Source organism: Dromaius novaehollandiae, chromosome 2 (assembly GCF_036370855.1).
Source record: "Dromaius novaehollandiae isolate bDroNov1 chromosome 2, bDroNov1.hap1, whole genome shotgun sequence".
Classification (NCBI taxonomy): Eukaryota; Metazoa; Chordata; class Aves; order Casuariiformes; family Dromaiidae; genus Dromaius; species Dromaius novaehollandiae.
This window is the reverse complement of record NC_088099.1, coordinates 22,932,892-22,952,404: the sequence shown is the minus strand read 5'-3', so window position 1 is coordinate 22,952,404 and position 19,513 is coordinate 22,932,892. Positions and strand designations below refer to the sequence as shown.

General features: G+C 38.3%; 1 protein-coding gene across 1 annotated transcript in view; it reads left to right on the top strand.

Moving 5' to 3' along the window:
• LOC112982418 (macrophage mannose receptor 1-like) overlaps nt 1-18,922 on the top strand; it is a 38,205-nt gene extending 19,283 nt beyond the window's left edge. The window contains exons 15-29 of the mRNA XM_064505972.1: nt 688-723; nt 822-985; nt 1,729-1,793; nt 2,716-2,816; nt 3,184-3,323; nt 4,869-4,983; nt 6,789-6,991; nt 7,667-7,768; nt 9,216-9,446; nt 10,018-10,180; nt 11,596-11,742; nt 12,860-12,976; nt 14,366-14,533; nt 16,426-16,467; nt 17,038-18,922. Coding sequence (XP_064362042.1) covers nt 688-723; nt 822-985; nt 1,729-1,793; nt 2,716-2,816; nt 3,184-3,323; nt 4,869-4,983; nt 6,789-6,991; nt 7,667-7,768; nt 9,216-9,446; nt 10,018-10,180; nt 11,596-11,742; nt 12,860-12,976; nt 14,366-14,533; nt 16,426-16,467; nt 17,038-17,282 — 2,039 coding nt within the window. The 3' untranslated portion in view covers nt 17,283-18,922. The remainder of the gene's footprint in view (nt 1-687; nt 724-821; nt 986-1,728; nt 1,794-2,715; nt 2,817-3,183; nt 3,324-4,868; nt 4,984-6,788; nt 6,992-7,666; nt 7,769-9,215; nt 9,447-10,017; nt 10,181-11,595; nt 11,743-12,859; nt 12,977-14,365; nt 14,534-16,425; nt 16,468-17,037) is intronic.
• Nucleotides 18,923-19,513: the final 591 nt, after the last annotated feature.

Genomic DNA, 19,513 nt, shown 5'->3' with positions numbered 1-19,513 from the left:
CTGCTTTTGCGGGGCTATAGCTGGTTCTGGCACTAGCAACAGGTTAATTTCCTGCTCCTGGTCCATCTTGTAATATTGTAACTGGGGTTTGCTATCTACTGGCTCTCCATGTGTTTCCTGGCTCTCTCCAGGACTCTCTTACAAACAATTTTTTTCTAGCACAAGCCAAACCATCAAGATAGTAGGAATCAATCCAGACACTGGAAATGATGTGTGATATTAATCAAATATCAGCATTAAGCTTTCGGCCTTTGTGAACAGTTTACCATTACGTAGGTGAGCCTGAGAACTGAATATATTGAATGGATTATGCTGCCTAACTCTAGTCCCAAGAGTATGAAAGAAATTACTAATAGCATGCTAAGTAAGAATATGAAATACTTTCTGAAACTGATGTAGGTTTCATCTACAAAGCATTTTACTTCATATCCTGAATCATTGTAGTGCGACGCCTTTGGAGATAGGCATGCAGGTTTTAAGGATGTACATTTTTCAGTAGATAATTGTTTCTAAATCATAAATATTTTTTACTTTAATCCTGTGATGTATCCTCTAAAATCTTAAAAATCATTAGTTAATCCTTAGTTCCTTTTTCTTTGTTTTACAAAGCATTCATAACTGCACAAAGCAAATCTATCTGCATTTAAGTATTTGGAGTATTACTTACGGTGATATTTTGTGTTACAGGTGTATTGCTAAAACCTGAGCCAAACAACAGATTTGGTAGGTTTTTTCCATCTTTCAACAGAAAGTTTACTGTGTAGTTCTCAGACTTTGTACAGACTAGTTATGTATGTAGTGTATATGCTCCTTTGTTTCAGAATATGAAGCCGCTGATGATGGATGGATTATATATGGAGATAAGCAATACTATTTCAGCAGTGAGCATGCCCAAATGGAAGAAGCCCGGGGAATCTGCAAGAAAAACTTTGCAGATCTTGTTGTCATTGAGAATGAAAGTGAAAGAAAATTTCTTTGGAAATATGTAAGCCCTCAGTCTATTAATTATCGGCTAAGTTCAATACAATGAGTATAGGCACTTTTGAACCCATGAAGAATTTCACTCTGTTTTGTTTCTGTTCACAGTTCGATGAGGTAGATTATTGCATCGCTTTTGTGTTTGTGCTTAAGATTTCTTCTCAGCATTTGGTAGGAAACAATGATTTCCACTTCGTCTGCTCCGGCAATCCAAGGGCAGTGGAACTTTGACCAAAATCTTCCTGTTGGGTTGGCCAATGTGGTCGAGGTCAGCAGCCACCAAAGCTGATGAGAGGTTTCCGAATTCTCAAGCAGAGCAGATGATAAAATAAAGACAGTAGTCTAGCTATTTAGTCAGACTATACTCCTGAGCTATTGTCCTGCTTTGTTTATTTAAATAGTGTTATATTAGTTTGGGACTTCTAAAGAAGTTACTTTTTTCAGGTAGAGGAAAAATGCATGTGGATGTTAAAGATGCAGGGAAGGCCAGTGGAGGCCCAGGTTCTCTTTTCTAAGATCTGTAGACTTCAGCACAGTCACTATTTCTGCCCTCTCCAGCGGATTCCTCTCTCCATAATGGTACCAGTATCTCTGTTTGCCTACTTACAACCTGGGTCTAAACCTATAATACTTTGAGCTTGAGGTTCAAATCCTATAAAACAAGCATCACAGACATGGCTAAGAGCCTTCCAAGTGTTTTTGCTTGATATTGAGGAACTGTTTTTATTAACATAATCTCATTTGTTTTAGATTTACAGTAAAGGTGAGAAGAAATATTTCATTGGCTTAGCTGTCAGCTTTGATCAGAAATTCAGGTGAGAAAAAGAAGAATATTAGAACTGGTAATGGACAACAAATAATGGTAATTTTATCCTGCCCTATGGGAGCATTTGTGTATGCTTTCATTTTGCGAGTTAATAACTGTTGTGCAAGTGACCTCTGGACAGATTTCAGGAGAAGCCTCAGATCAGAATTACTAGGTTTTTCTATATTTGAACAAAGTAATGTGTTCTCCTTCAAATCTGGGAGAGCAAAAGCAAAAGAAGTTCATGTGTAAGACTCATCTCAGTGTTTTACAGAAATCTGAGACCTGAGTTAATCACCCAAGCAACCCTTCATAGGAAGTGGGGCAATGGATAATTTTAGGATGTTATTCACCTGATATATGTTAGACATCAACCTTAGGACAAGATTAACTCTCATGACTAGATCTCCAATGGCTATAGAGAGAGCACAGGATGTTTAGATAAAATGCAGATGCAAGCATATAATCAGACTAATCCCCTAGTTCAGGTTCTGAGAGCTGGAGGCAAGAAGCATGAGCAAGATCTCACCTAACGGCTTTCTGAGATCCCTGCGAGGGAACCTGTTTTAGAAATCTGTTTGTAGAAGGCTTTCAGGAGGACACTTTTCTGGATGAAAGGGAAGTCCGTGCACTGGTGAGAACTTGGGGTTTCAGTCTTTTGCAGACTACGAGAAGGCTCTCCTTTGAGTATGACCTTGCTTATACAGCCTCTGGGGCTGTCCCCCCTCATTGCTGGGGACTTAACTGGGCTAGTACAAAGCAGATGAGAAGCGGTAGTAACACTGAGGATATAGCCTCTCCAGGATACGTAGAGCTTTTGTCCTCTGGTGATTATTGATACTTTGCTTAGCTCTTTTGCTAAACAGTCCGAGTAACTCTAAACAGCTGACAGAGACACCTGTCTCGCAACACTGTCCGTTTGTCTCTTTCAGCTGGCTGGATGAGACCCCCGTGAACTATGTTGCCTGGGCTCCAAATGAACCCAATTTGGCAAATAATGATGAAAACTGTGTGATAATGTCAAAAGATTTTGGTGAGTAAAATAGAAAGAGGAAATATTTGGTTGAGAATGTTGAGATGAGTATGGCACCAGCAGCGAAAATGTTTGTGACATGTTTAAATTTCAGGCTACCCCATAAATAGGTAGTTAAACAATAGAGAAAGTTTTTCATAACAAGTAAGTTGCAGTTTAAAACTACCTGCACCATCATCATTAGGAGACAAACACCCTGCAAGGGAAGAAAGACTTAATTTGGGCAAGTAGTGTACATTGCAACTGTTTTATCCGCCTTCAAGAAGTTTTATTTGTGCTTTATGAATATTGTCTGGGGCTCAGCACTGTGACAGAGATTTGAGAGTTTCAGTCAGGCAGTGATTCTCTGTATTCCATTTATTTACAGGCTTTTGGAAAGATATAAGCTGTGCTGTGGAAAATGCCTTCATCTGCGAAAGGCAGAATTCTACTTACTCAGGGTTTGCTCCTACAGTACTTCCACTTTTGGGAGGATGTCCTGAAACTTGGCTTTTGTTTAATAATAAGGTGCAGTAACAAATCTCAACAGTATTTAGCAGACCTGCTATATGTAGAAAAAAACAACTTTTGCTTCACTGTATGAGTTCTCTGATCTTTTACACCAATTTACTAAGTGCTATTCTAATTAATGGTGTGGCCTGTTTTCATGGCATCAAGTCTGTGTTTAAATCTCAAAGAAGTGAACTTGAGTATTTTAAATTATTATAATTTTTGTGAATTGCAACATGCCTTTAGCCACAGTTGCTTTGTCATTTTCTAGAATTTTGTGTTTATTTTAGACATATTTACTGCAGGGAAATACTGTTCTGTTATTCTGATCTGAAAGTGTAATCCCCTTTTTCTGAGTAACTCTGAGTAGAAAAAAATGAAAGGTTACACTTTTCCTACGTAATCGGATATCATAACAATTCATCTTAAGTTGTGTAACACAAACAGCAATAAATGTCAGAGCAAATATGAAAAACAAACACTTTTTTTGCTAAGTTAAGCAGAAGTACACCTGGCCACAGGAACTTCAAAAAAACAAATGAAAACCAGAGAAGAACCCCCTGATGCAATGGATAGGAAAAGTTTTCCTTCTTTAAAAGGGGGGAAAAAAGGGAGAAGCAGCATATGCCAGTTAAAAATAAATGTCTCCAGTCCCTCAGAACTTACACAACTATAGGTACAATTTTTATACCACTTTTCAGGGGGGGGAAAAAAAGGGATGCTCATATCCCATGCAAAAGAGCAGTTTTTCTCTATCCTGTTCTAGTCATCCTGGATGCTTTCACATGCTCAGATTTTAACACCAAGTCTCTGGCATATGATTGAAAGAATTTGACCTGAGAGATACCTGCTATGGCAGCAGTACCAAAAGTGTACTACATAACAGTTTCATCAGTTCACATCAATTTTTTTATTCCTTGTACATCCTAACTAAAAATAACAAAATTCTCCGTTCGTCTCTGGGAGACTTTCTATTTGTGTACCTAATTATAACAGGTTTATGACAGCATGAGCACTTTTGTCTTATGAATCTAGGTGACTTATTTTAACTAAAATCAAAAATGGAAATGAAAAACTAATATTTTGTAAGGAAGCACAGCATGTGTCTTCTCTATTACGTATGAAGGAAAAGTTTAAGTACAACTACCTCAATCAGACTGCAGATTCTACAGAATATAAAGATAAAGCGCATACAAAAAATGTGCCCCAAATTTTGTTCTCAATCTAGAAATAGTTTCAATCCATCAAAAATTCTTTTTTTATCAATGTGACCCAATTTCTAGCCGCACATCTCAGAAATCTGCTTAATTCATCAATAGCTTTTGGAAGCTACCAGCTCTTCCCAGTACTGACTGTGGATGGCCCATGCGTTTGTAAGCGCTGCACACACGAGTGCTGTGATTAGCTGTATCTCCTTCTGGCTGGCTGAAAGAAGTGGCATTTCAGGAGCTCCCCCATCTGCTGCCCTTTACATACAGGGACTGAAACTGAACTAACAAAATCCAGGGGCTTGAATTCTCTTTGACACCTGAAATGTTGTCTAATCCTTTACTCTCCCCACAGTGTTATAAAATATTTGGATGTAGCGAAGAAGAAAGACTGAGCTGGCATGCTGCAAGAAGCGCTTGTATAGCATTAGGGGGAAACTTAGCCTCCATACACAATGAACAAGTGCAAGGTATGACATCCAAATCCTTTGGTGCCAGGTGAGAAGCCAGATAATTTCACCAAAAAGATCATAATTATTATTTAAAATTGTAACTATGGCTGCAGTTATCAAGTATATTCCTCTCTGTGCTTCACAGTTTAGACATACGAACACATCAAGATTCTTCTGAAACCGACATAGCTCAACTACCTCCTTTGTGCTGGATCTCAGCATCCAGCTACCATATGTGTTGATAACAGTGCATAGACCATCCTGCAGAAATGGTTGTAGAATCAGTCAAGGTAGTGTCTGTAAAGATGAATACTCATGGAAGCACATTGCAAGATAAACTTATTTCCCCACCATCACCTTTCTTCTGTTCTTCCTTTTCCAATGTCAAGATTATCCACAGAACCATGCTGTCACTGGTCACTAATGGTTATCCGGGGAAAGGATATACAGAATGGGATTACACAAAGGCCTGTCTTGGTTGCAGTAGCATTCAGTATCTTTTTAATCATTCCAGCCAGACATATAAGCATTACATTTGTGGATGACATAATGACAATTGTGACAATGTCAATAATGACAATGGAGGGCATGATTAAAATATGAAATATTCTTGACAAATCTGAGAATTCTTCCAGGAGGAAGAGGGATATTACACACAAAGTTCTGTACCTGCCCAGGAATAATCATCTGCATGAAAATAGGATGAGGAGTAACCAAAAAAAGATCTGGAACAGGACTGCAAGCTGAACATGATTCAGCATCTTTATGCTGTTACAGAAAAAAAAAGGTGGGGGGGAGGCAAATATCATACAGTTATCTAGAAATGGGTGTATAGTCTGCATAACACATGAAGTAGCCCTTCTGCTCTGCTAAGCATTGGGAAGACTCAGCTGGAGCTGCAGTCAGAGCATGGGCCTGACAGCTTACAGTCACCAGGGCCCTTGTCCACCTATTCCTGTTGCCGTCCTGCTAGCAGAGCCCCCAGGTGCCCAGTTCAGCCTCACGGTGCCTGCCAGGCACACACGGCATAGTCACGAGTTGTCTGGGCAGAGGCAGGAAGAAGAGGCAGCAGAAAAAGAAACCTGCCATCCATAGCCCTCACAAATCTTAGCATCTCTGTTCAACCTCCCTTGCCCACCTTTGCCTCTCCAGAGCACTACTGGCTTTTGTAGCACCTTTCCTTTTCCTCTGGTACTCGTTCTTTGTTGCCACTAAATGGAATTTTGCCCCACCTAAAGATGAAGGCAAAATAGCCTCCAGACCTATATAGCATAACCTGTGAAGGATGACCTGGAGCTGCTTCATGCAGAGAAGAAAAAACTGAAGTGATATTATGACACCTCTCAAATCTCAGCAAAAGAGTAATGTGGAAGGAGCAAAATAATGTTTCCCATGGCCTTGGAAGATAGGATAAATGGACTTAACCTGCCCACAGAAATTCAAGTTAGACAGTAAACAAAAATCCATCAGAAATAGCCTCTATATTGTTCATCCTATCTTGGGAAAGACAGGTCAAGATCTTTTGAGGTCCCTCCTAGCTCTAATTTCTATAATATTTCCAAGAAGTCTGTGAGTAACATTTTTATGCTGAAAACTTCTTTTATATTTTTAATGAAATCAAGCTCCTTCAGTTAAATTAGACATTGCACTGTTTCTTTTCACTTTTACCAGTAGCCTATAATCTAAAGATACTAAACTGATATTTGCAATATTTTTGAAAGGTTGATTGGTTGTTTTGTTGGGGTTTTGGCTTACTCTGAATTTGAAGAATGGTAACTCTCCTGCTACTTAATCTTTCTCTGATTTTTTTTTTTTTTTTGTAGCCTTCTTCACCCTTCTCCTAAAAGATATCTCAGATGAAACCTGGATTGGACTGAATGATATTAACAATGAGGGTACATACCTTTGGACAGATGGAAGTTTATTTGACTACTCAAAGTGGGGAAGACAATTCCCATTTACAGATAATTACATTACAATTAACTGGAATTTTATTACGATACAGATAAACAGAACAATAGCAAAAGTTTCATAACTTAACATACTCGGGCTTAGTGTAACCGGCTTGACCTCTCTCTCAGCTAGGTTGCTTACATTTCAATGGCTTAAAGTAGAAAGCAACAGAATAATATTGCAGGAATCAACTTTTTAAAGCTGTGCCAACACTTTAACAGATTTGTTTAAAGTCTATATTTATTTAATTTTTTTGCAGAAGTCTAGATCTGCAGGAGGACTGTGTTATAATTATTGTTGGTATTAACCGGAATTATTATCAGAATTATTAGAATTTACTGAAAATGCTCATTATTCCTAAATGTGTTGGGTTTTTACTTGATTTCATTGCCTCTCCTTATGCAGCATGAATACAAATGAAAGCTCAGCAATCCAATATGGATTACCGTGCACTATATAGTAAAAGTAGCTGTGGTGTACTGCAAGAAATTTTAATAAACTGTCAAAAGTTCTTGCACTAATCTGCCAACATGATTTCATTTGCTTAAGATAGAAAACACAATACATATCTGTTCTAAAAAATGATAAATGAAATAAGAGCCCCAAAAAATCTTTTAAAAAGATCCTTAAAAAATCTCTGAAGAAATTAGAGAAAACTATTAACTTGGCCTGCTAAGACATCTCTCCATTATTTTGCCAAGCATTTTGCACTTTACCAGCTATAATTTTCTTTTTAATTTTTCCCTAGACTGACTGTATTGCAATGATGAAAAGATCTGAACATGAAGCAGGCTACTGGGGAAACACTGACTGCCAACATAACAAAAGCTATATTTGCCAGATGGACAGCAGGAAGTTCTGGTTTTCCCCTTCTTTGTTAGAGGACTTTTACTGGCCAATCTGAATTTAGAAGTCCTCAATTTTAACTGGGGTTAGCAACTGGGGTTAAGGATGTTCAGCTATTTTCCCAGCTCAATCCAGACATGAAAACAGTTCTGGGATAAGGATTGTAGAAAAGTTCTTGTTTTACGGCCTCTCCCCTACCAGCATTCACAGAGGCTGAATTTACCTCCACCGTAGACATCTACCTTTGAACCAGCTGCCTGCACGCAGTGAGTAGAAACTTTGAAGGCAAGGTTCACCTCACCTGAGGTAAATGTCTGAAGCAGGTCAGAAGAGGCCTTCAAAGTGCCTTTTTTCTTTTTTATTGACAGCAAAAGAAGTTTAGCCCACTAGCACAGATGTAGGTGTCTGAATTAGGTTATTTTGTAAATGTAAAGCATAAAGACTAATCCATCACTAGCCTTTACCATAGGTATCTTAGCTGCAACCTCCCCCCCCCCATACCTAAGGCCTCTCCACTCACCAAAAAGCCCCCCCACATCCTCCCCTGGCAGGGTTGGGTAAGGTGAGTTAAATCGGTTATTTTGTTGTACAGTTTCTGGCAATGCTTTTTGTAGCGATACCAGCATTAATCAGAAGAACAAAACTGCCAGGCACATCTGGAACACATTTACACTGCACATTCCACAGGAAGGGAAAAGGGGAACTGCTGAGCCGCAAATTATGTGCTGCAGCCAGAAAGACAGGAAGAAGACACATTTGGGCCAGATGTTTCAGGGCTCTCTCCCGTGCAAGTGCAGAAAGCTGCATGAGGGAGTCACTGGCAAAAAGAGTTGCCAGGCTGTTCTCAAGACTGTACGAGACTGTATGCTCTTTTTCTGTCCTAGGCAGCAGCTCTAGGTCTTTATGTCTTCTACTTGCATACATACCATTTAAGGCAGAATTATAGTTTCCTTTTTCACTTTATCCTAAATGTGAAAGAAGAAGGAGCACCTATATATGTGACTATATTAGCCACATATTTTTCTTAGAATGAAATTCATCCTCATTTCGAGGCTGAAGTGGTCTTGAAGTGACATGCAGAGAACGTGTACCGTGCTTCTGCTTGGGAGGAATTTCACCCACATTGCAGGAGGGGAACCTAGAGACAGCTGCAGGGAGGATTATTGTGTGACCGGTGTGCACATCATTTTCAGCTGGTGATAGTTTATGTCTATAGATATAAAAGGCAAATTCTCTGCCTCTCCCTATTTCCTGAATACATTATTTACACTGTAGTTACCAACAGTTCTAAGTTATCTTTTTTGTGTGTTTAAAATAAAAAATGGTTTTACTTGATGCTTTCGTTGCCACACTATATTCTTCTGTTATTCAAAAGTAATACTGCTACTCAAGCAGCTAATAATCATCACTGTTTTCTCCTCCTCTTCTTTCCTCCTTATCTCTTTCCTACAGAGCCTGAATTATTTCATTCCACACCTGCTCCAGAGTCCGAGTTCATCCATTATGATAATAGCAGCTATTTAGTCATTCCTTCTAAAATGAGTTGGGAAGAAGCAAGGAAAGCCTGCAAGGAGAAATCTTTAGAGCTCACCAGCATTTTAGATTATTACAGTAATATATTCCTGCTGCTGCAGGCAGCGCAGCATGGAGAGCCCCTGTGGATTGGTCTCAACAGCAACGTGGTAAGATTAATACATTGACGCAAGGTGTGGTTAAATGCTATGATTTGATTACTGTCTGAAGGTAGAACTGTAGCAGGAATAGACTCAGAAAACTGGGGCGGGAAGATAGCATTCACTTCCTTTATCTTTTTTAAAAGCATTGAACTCCACCTTAGGGAATGGAGATGCACATTCAACTGTAGATGAGCTTAGAGTCCTTGTGTGACAGCCACCCTCCACTCTGCTCTACCTGAGCTCTCTGCAATTCTTATGCTCCTCGTAGTCATATTGCTCTTGTAGGATTGCTCCTCATCACACTGTCCCTTAAGCGGCTAGGCACCACCAGCACTTGGAAAGCATCACTTGGCCTTCAAAAAACCTTAATGGGCTGTTACAGCATGGGAAGCATACTGTCGTGTATTACGTTCACATTGCTGAGTCCTGATTTGATCAATATTTTAACAGTACTAGCACAGATGTACAGCTGAGCTTTACATATCACTGGGAAAATGTGCATTTGTATAAATCCTCTTACCTGAAACAGAAGATGGGAGTGTAGAAAAATTATACTAAATGTCTGCTTCAATTTTAGAATGGCTACTACAGATGGATGGATAATAGGAAAATCAATTATTCTAAATGGGACTATAGTGAACCAAAACAGAAAATAGCCTGTGTCTATCTAAATCTCCATGGAGCCTGGAAAACAGCACCCTGTAATGAAAAACATTTTCCTGTCTGCAAAAAATCTGATGGTAAGCTATAATGATGCTAACACTTTAGGTTTTAAGGCAGAAGCCTCACTGAATCTGCTTTGACTAAAACATGTATTTCTAAATATATATTAAGGAATAATGAGACTGCATATGTAATGCCAGTACTCTTATTTTTGCATCAACATCAATTTATTTTCATGCAGTTGTCATTTATCATTAGAAATCCTGCAGTTTTATGGGACTCAGGAGGTAACTGCAGTAGAATTGCAATCTTGCAGACAGACAGAGCATACAGACTGCTGGAGTACTACACTTTTTACTTCATGGGATCTATAATGTGAATCTTTTGGCTGTCAGGGATTTTGTGGGAAGGATTATAACCAGTAAGGTCCAATGAGTATGAAACAAATTCTGTGCCTTCAGAATAGCAGTGTTCATACAGTGGTTAAAGCTTCAGTGTTATTAGATTCTAACAGCTGGAGAAAGGAGGAATAGTTGTATCTGGTTATTAATGTGATCAGCAGTTTCTGGTGACTGTGGCTAATGTATTAAAGTGTTGGAAAAAAGAGTCTGTTGTTGGCATGAACAGAATTTCGTATTTCATAGTGATTGCACTGACTTCAATGAGGAATACTATAAATTAAAGCACATAGAGACAAACCTTAGGATAGGATGAACTTTTGCTTCCTCACTTGTACAAGAGCAACTGCTGTTGGCTGTAGCAACACAAAGGTTATGGACAGTCCGAGTTTCTTTTGAGTTAGTACTGTGTAATTTTACCTTAATTTCTTTTCTGAACTTGATTCATTTGCAACTTCTACTTGCTTTAGTTAAAAATGCATGTACCAACTGACAATGTTACTAGTTCATACTCTAACATCATTGTTTGCAGGAAAACATGGGGCCACTACACAAATATTTCAGGAGCTTCAAATTATTCCACACAGTGTCAGAGTTGAAGTTATTCAGAAATTTTCTGTTAGAACTATTATCTTGAGGAAAATATTAAATTGAGAATTTCCATAATAAGTAACAATTTAGAATATATGTCATTTAAAATAAAATTGTTATTTGAACCTCTTGAGGGTTTTCCTATTCTTCTTTTCCTGTCTTCTACTGTATCTTTCATTTGTACCAAGTTGTCAGTTATAGAAAATACACTGAAACAAAAAAAAAAAAAAAAAAATCAAACTCTCAGATTTTCTTAAGACGGTCCAAGTCTGATTCAACTGGTAACACTGAAGAGTGCAGCCTTGTATTTTATTGCTCAGCTGTGACCGAGGAGTGCTGTCCCTCATTGTCACTCCTGGCAGATTCCCTGATAATTCTAGTAATGTGTGATGAAGATTATTTTAAGCCATTTTAAGAAAGGGTTTTTTTTAAAACTTAATATTATATCTGAAGACTTATAATCCCCACTGACAATAAAATCCATAATATCTCACTTCTTGTAGATGTAGCTCCTTATGATCTTCCACAGGAGACTGGCAAATGCCCTGAATCTGATCACATCTCTTGGATTCCTTTCCAAAGCCACTGCTATAATTTCAATGCCAAAGAAATGAGCTGGGCTCAGTCTGTGACTGAATGTGTTCAATCAGGTAATTATTATTATTATTCAAGGACAGGATTTCAATTTTGACCTAAGAATTCACTTTTTAAAAGCTTTGAATACTAATGTTGCAAAATCTACACCGATTTAAAAAAAGAAATCAACATCTCTTTTACTTTTCATTATTAATGCTGTTTGCTTTTCATTTATGTTGAAACTAAGGTGATCAATTTTCCTTGTTTTTTTTCCTAACCAGCTGTGTTTTGTTCTAGTTCTGTTCTACCTTTTAATTCACAAAATTTCTACTGTTAGTGGGATTTTAAAATGATTTGATTTGTTTCCAGCCTTATGCGCCTTTCCAGCCTTTTCGGTATCTCTGTGTCAAGAACAGAAGTAAATATCACAATAACAATCAGCTATTTTTCACATGGGGTATGTGATCTCATAGGGGGTTGCCTGTACTGCCTGAAAGTCTTCACTCTACCAGCAGGACTCCCTGGCAACCTGCAACACAAAGGGAAGGCAAATGCCTCCCTCCTTTCTCCAGCTTCTGGTCCCACAGCCAAGCCCATGAGCTCCTCCTTGGACCTCGTCCACCAACAGTGCTCAGCTGTGAGGTAGCTCATCAACACTTTGCCAGGCAGTGAACAAAAAAGAGAAGGACTATACTGCTCTAAAGAAGTTGGTCCCTTTGTTCTTATCTCATTAGAGCCTCTCAGCCCTCCCTCCAACACCTTCAGTTTGCCACTATTGCGAGAAAAATTAATCCTTCCCTTTGAATCCCATGTTTGTTTGCTGCACAGTTTTACATGCCACACAACATCCTGTCAAATCCAAGAAGAAAAAAATCATCAGTAAATTCTAATTATGAAAAATATTATGCAATCACTTGAAAATAATGTGCTGTTTGCTTGTTTTGAAAGTTTTGAAATCATCATCTTCACTGTGCTGCAGTGAAAATCATTTGTCTTTCATCTAGGACATCACTATGCTGTTCCCCTGCTGTTGAGCACTTCTTTTCGGTCTCGAAATCCTTGCTTACTCTCTACCAGCAGGAAGAGGTTTTATTATTAATCTTATCCTGTACCAAAGTCTTTAACTACCACTGATTTCTACGGCAGGAGATACCTCCAATCATCTTTTGTTTGTTTTCTAATGTTTTATAGGTGGTACTTTGGCTTCCGTAGAAGATCTGGCTGAATCGAACTTTTTAGCAGATCATGCAGACTTATTCATAAGCAAGACAAGTGGGTTTTGGATAGGAATATACAGAAATGTAAATGGTAATTATTCTAATTTCTATACATAATCATAAATAGCCTTCATTATATTGATTGAAATATGATTAAGATACATTGTTATTTGGGGGGAAAAGATTCAAGTACAGTAGAAATTACACAGAAAATTTTCTGAAGTGGTTAAAAAGTAGGTATATAGCATTTGATTTTAAAAATCTTGCAGGGCTTAAGGTTTTATCCAATAAGTGTGAAAGGCTGTAGAAAATAAATTCTGCCTGGCTTCAATTATGGGTCCTGAATATTGCACACGTCAACCAAAAAGGCTGTAGCCTTCTGCCAGAATGGAGACTGGCTCAATGCAAATTTCTTATAATCTATATCTAGCTTAGTAACAAAGGTATGGAGAGGTGATAGGAATCTCTCTTGAGAGGCACAACACAGAACAGACCCATTCTTAAGAAAGTGGGACATCATGCGTAATTTTAGCTGTCCGTACTGGAGCAACCATCGGGGCTCCTTTCTAAACTAGCACTTTCTAGACTAGCACTTTCTAAGCTAGAACTTGGAATTGCTGTTATCTATAATTTTGCACAGCCGCTTCTTGGCTGCAGCGTAAGGAAAAATTCACAGAGGTCCGTAGCCCAGGACAGGTACCATTCATCCTCCCGGCTTTGTGGAGCCCTCACTGAGGACATCTGCAATTCCCAGCCTGTGGGAGAGCATTTTTCTGCCAGCTCTGCTCTGTTGCCTGGTGGGGTGCTTTTCCCATGCGCTCTGGCCTTCTCATGGCCCGGCAGCTCCCGCGCAGGGCTGTGGGGATCCAGCTGGAGCCCACGGGGTCACACCAGGCACCGTCATTCCTCTCTGTAAGGAGAAAACAAGGCTGTCTAGAAAAGGCTTTTTTGAAAAACATGGAAACCGAAGAAAACAAGCCTACCCTCAGTTCACTAGCAGTCATAAAGGATTTTTTTAGACTTCTTTTAACTCATTGATACATCAATATTTTTATTTTAGAGGCAAAAAGAAAAAAGTTTTAATTTTAACTAAGTGTATGCTTAAGCTTTACAGTAAAAGCTGCTTGATTTTCCAATAAGTGTTGCCAAAATAAGAATATAAGAATTTTAAAAAATAGCCCAGCTTTATCTATTTTTCAGTTTGAAGCATTAGTCCCCGAGACAAAATTATGGGGATATATGGATAAAAACTTAGTTACGAGTGTCAAAGCTATGATCGTAATCTGGAAAAATATTTATATTATTTTTAATAAAAGATTCAAAGGAAAAAATGTATTAAAAATAACAACTGCAGGGATTCTTTGAAGCAAGTAGTATTGTTTTATTAGACTGAATAGAATAATAAAATTAGAGAAAAACTAATATTAGTGAACATTTTTTGCTGAATGAATAGTCCTACTGCTAACATTTGCCACACCAGGGAAGCTGCTCTGGCAAGACAACACTGCATTAGACTTTGTCAACTGGGGTGAAGGACAACCTTCAGATCATCGGCTTGATTACTGCGTAGAACTGTCTGCGTCCTCTGGGTACTGGAGTATCATTCCTTGCTCTTCCCAAAGGGGATTTATTTGTAAGAAACCAAAGAGTAAGTGGCTTGTTAAATATATGCTTTTGACATTTACAGTTCTATTTTAGTAGTAATAATACAATACGGTCATTTTGAAAAGAGCCACAGTTTGTATCACATGAAATGTTGTATTGACAAACTTTTCCTTATCACCTCTTTATAGGATTCAGACAAAGATAATATGTATATATGGAATTATCCTTCTTCTAGTCTGCCAGAAGACCTGTTGTGTACTATCTGTACTGTTTGTGTTTTATTGCTTCATAACTTCAGATATTCTTGCATTCTGTAATCATTATTCAAATAATAACAAAGATTATTAGTATTTTCTGGAAAATTTTTAAACTCTCTTTTGATTTTGCTCCCCCCAACATACACACACTTTTTCCTGCTAACATTCCTGTTCCCTGCTTATGGAACAAGGGCTGCCTCAATAATTTGCTTTTCTTCCTCTTGCTGTGCTATGATACATGCTGTTCCAGTAAGGGACGGATGAAGCAATTCCATTTAAGTAATAACAGAACGGAAGCATTATCCAGAGCTTGTATAGTGACCTTTGAAAAGTAGTAGAAGTGTTTTGGTTAACTTTTTTTTTTTTAAATATTGTGTTTCTGCGCAACTGAACACCATCTGCTTCAGTCAGGAAGTAGAAATATCAGAATATCATGAGCCAAGCAGCCATGTGGTATTTTTGAGTTGAACTGTAATTCTGCAGAAAAGTATGGTTTCCTGTCCTATTTCACAACCCAAAGGTTCTGAATGTTTTGAGGTTCTCTTCTGCTCTGTCCTTTCTCCTACCAGACCAAGCAGCTGGTAGGGAAAGCAGATGTTCACATATGTATTGGCATTAGATCATTTACTGAAAAACAGAAGTCTCCTTTTAGGGCAATTCCTCACTTTATTTGGGTGGCTAGAGCAATATACCTTACAGAAAGCTGTTTTTTTGTTACCGGAAGTTTCAGAAAGCACAAACTCAGCATCGACATATACTTTAGTCATCTGAGTTTGACTGCTCCCGTGTGCAGTGCCAAAGTCTGGAGTATATTTCCTGATGCACGGCTCTCCAACAGAAAGGTTTTTTCAGAGAGAGCAAACATTATGTTGCAGTGAGTTCTGCATCCTTCCAAGGGCCAATTTAAGGGGCGCATGAAGAGGCCCGCTTGTGAGCCCACCAGCGTTTTGTGCGTTGCAGTGCTTCTGGTGCAGCAGCAGGCTCTTCACGGCTTCGTGCTGCGCTGAAATGTGCACGCTGCCTCTCCTTGTGGTTCCCACAGCCCATACTGAAAATCTGTTCTTGCATTAACGATGATCCAGCTTGCACCCAGCTGCTGTCCAGAGCGCCCTGAAAAATCTTGCAGATGGCGCCCTCTTTACACAGCCAGCAGAACTGTGTACGAAAGCTTGAGCTTATAAAAGTAGCTATAGATGCAAATAAATTACAATACATTAAAAATCTGCTGAATCTCAGAGGAACTGTGTGTAGTAGAGGAACTGGAACTGGAAAATATCCTCAGCATTTGATCATCTCACCCCAATACCTAGGTGGTCTCTGCACAGGAAACGCAGGCTGGCATGGGGAGCCAATAAGGGTGGGCAAGATTTATCAGCAAGAGTAGCAGAGACAGTCCTTCTACCACAATCAGAAACTTCTTGTGCTTGGAGATTACTTGCTTATCAATAAAGGAGAAGAAGGAGGCTTTCATACGCAAACCACCACAGTTTCATTGCAATGAGCATCAGGTTAGGGTAAATTGCATCTTTTCATCTTCATTCATTTAGTAAATGCATTTCTAGAAGTGAGGAGGTAACCCTGATATGCAGCATCACATGTTTTGCTGACCATGTAACTGTAGGGATAAAAATGTGATGTTTTAAGATTGTAACTAGACATTTTTCATTATTTCTGACAGCTATTCTTAAAGCAACTTCAGTTATTCCAGCAAATGTGAAAGGTAGGCGCTTCTCTTCCTTCCTGTAGTTTAAAAGGGACATGAAAATAAATATTTGGGGTTTTATTAATTGCTATTTATCATGTAATTGATTTTTATATATTTATTTATATTCACTTAATTTATTTAGTTGCCATTGAGTTCAGTCCCAGCATGGTTTAGCAGTAGCTATGAGATACTTAGGGCATCCCAGGATGGCAGCCCATACTGAATGCACTGGTAAACCGATCATCTCCTCTTTGCTTTGTCTTTCACACTGTAAGGTCTGTGAGGGCACTGACAGAGAGACACTAAGATTTTTAAGCTTTTAAGATAGATTTTTAAGAGAACTCTCACTCTGAAAAAGTATATGGGAATATCTACATTTTAATGATCTCTTCTTTGCCCATAGTCCTACCCTTGCCCCAACAGAACCATGGAAGAAGGCAGGAGGATGCTGAGGTTATACTCTGTTGTTTTCATAAATGGTTCCAGTGTAAATGGGGGAAAATTAGACAAATAATTTTCAGTAGTCTTCATATTTATTTATGGCCATAGTGGACCCACTTTTAACTGCTTTGTATTTATTTGCAGATGCCAAAAAGGACAAACCACATGGTCACAGCACAATTTGGATGCTACTTACTTTGGTCCTGCTTATTTTAGTAGGAATGGTCTTCATGGTTTATTTCTTATTCAAGATCAAAAAACAAAGTGAAACTCAGAGAGCGGTGAGGCAGCGCAGCACACTGCTAGAATACAGCAATGCTGCAGCTGGAATGGGCGATGAAAGTGATTCTACCAATGACAAAGAAAAAAATGAACACAGTGTTGTCTAATGTGATAGCACAGCTAAACTATACATTTGTGCTTTTAAAAAACCTAACTAAAACAAACAAAATCTTAGTAAAAGCTGCATGCACCTAACACATATTGTACATACTAAAAGTAAAAATTCTTCTAAGTAATATTGCTCTGTGCTGCTTAAGAACTATTCAGAGGACTAAGATGCAGAGTACTGTACTGGGCTAATTCACCAAGCAAGGCAAATAGAAGGACTAGTGAGATTTTAAACTTAAAACATACAGATTAACGCTCCAGCGTACTCACTTTTTAGACATTTGTGCCATCATCACACGCAGAAACAAGTGCAGATATATAGTGAACAGTCTGCAAAGCACTCAGCCCAAAACCTGCACTTTCAGAATATATCTCACCACAACATGAAAAGTCTATACTGTTACTTCAGTCAAATGTTGTCAGAGTATCTAGTGATTTACATGAACTGTTTTTCCCCATTATTGTCCCTGTGTTACAATCTTTCTTGCTCAAACTTTGAATATATAATATGCAAAATATACATCATCTTAAAGATAATATTATGTGTCAGTTGAAAAAGCTTCCTTGCTATAATATTGTAGCTCTAAGTAAAATGGAAATACTTGTACTTCATTCATGGCTTCAACTTGAATTCTGCAAAATAAGTAAATCTTTGGAAAGCACTCAGTCATATTCTATGACTTTGACAATTTTGTATCAATTATATGAAAATAAATCAATAAAGGATCTAGATATTACATAATACTTCAGTAGCAATGGTTTAGCATGGAGAGATGTTATACAGCCTGGTGATCAGATGAGTCATTTACTTTCACAGAGAGGCTAACAGGAGGAAACATGGAAACATGAAGATGGCATACTACTAAAAAGAAATTTAAAGAAGATATAAAATATATCCATTGCTGTTCTTACTTCACTTGTTTTTTCATTTCTGGATGCCTCCTCCCCATCCTCCAGCTCTCTGATAACTGGACTAACAACAGCACCCTGTATCAATGCTGCAACGGTGACGGCACGGGCCAGTGAGGCAGTGGGGAGAACCAAAGTGTCTTGTTATGTGCTGCTTTACAGGTTTGCTGGGTGGATTCAGCTTTCTATATATTCAATTTGTCTATGGTAGACTGAAAAGAGAAAAAAAACCTCAGGACCCAAGGGAAAAACAGACTCTAAAAAGTGCTTAAGAACTGCATAGGAGAGGTCATGGGGAATCATGCTGGATTGCTGGTTTGTCGATATTACATTCAAACAAAAATATTGGCTAGGATAAGGAAGGAAGGGTCTTCTGTTCTCAAACAGTTTTTACTCACAGTCCCATTGATCCTATGCCTTTTATTTTTTCTTCATGTGTGTTACAACTCATACCTGTGTTTCTCTTGTTGTAAATGCTGACACTGAATTGGGTCCAGTGCTGTTTGATGGCTAAAGACAAAGCCAAGGCAAGTGAACAGTATGAACGGCAAACAGATGATGAAGAAAATGTATCTTACATATAACAATATAATTACTTATAATTTTCATAGTTTATATAATTATTTTCAGCAGGTGATGGAGGACAGAGAGACTTCCATTGCCTGTTGGCCTCTGGAATCAAGCCTAATTTTGTTTAGCTCAGGGTGGGGGCCAGGGCAGGGGGGGGATATGAGAATATTTTTAATTGGTAACATAGCGCTGAAGACCCAATACTCTATAAATGGCTTTCTTGTCTCAGATCAAATGAAGTTTCACCCTTGCAGAATATCTTGTGAGATTTGGTTCCCTAATGAAGGTATGAAAAATGAGGGAAAACTCTCAAGGCAATTTTTGCTGAATTTTTTGCCCCTTTTCCTTCAAAACAAATAAGGGACTTTGAAACATTATAGCTCAAGTTGATTTCCATTTAATAAAGGGCTGCAGATCATTTGTAATGTGTGAGAATATTCCTATGCATGGTGCAGAAGATTTCTTTAAATATTAAAATTTATTCATTTATTACTTCATGGATTAAATAGTGTTGAAGTTTTTTCAATATGCTTTGTTGTTGAAATCACCTGTTAACAGAAAGATCTATTTTTAACCACTGGATGACTATTTTGTATTGGCTCTCCTGAGATAAAATTACATGAAATTATGGCACACTAGTTTTAACAGTTGATAAACTAGAAGTCAAGTGCATACATAGTGCCCAGCTTGTCAAGTTTCCACATAAGACTAAATTGTCCTCTCTGTTAATTTTTCACACTGTTATAGCTGA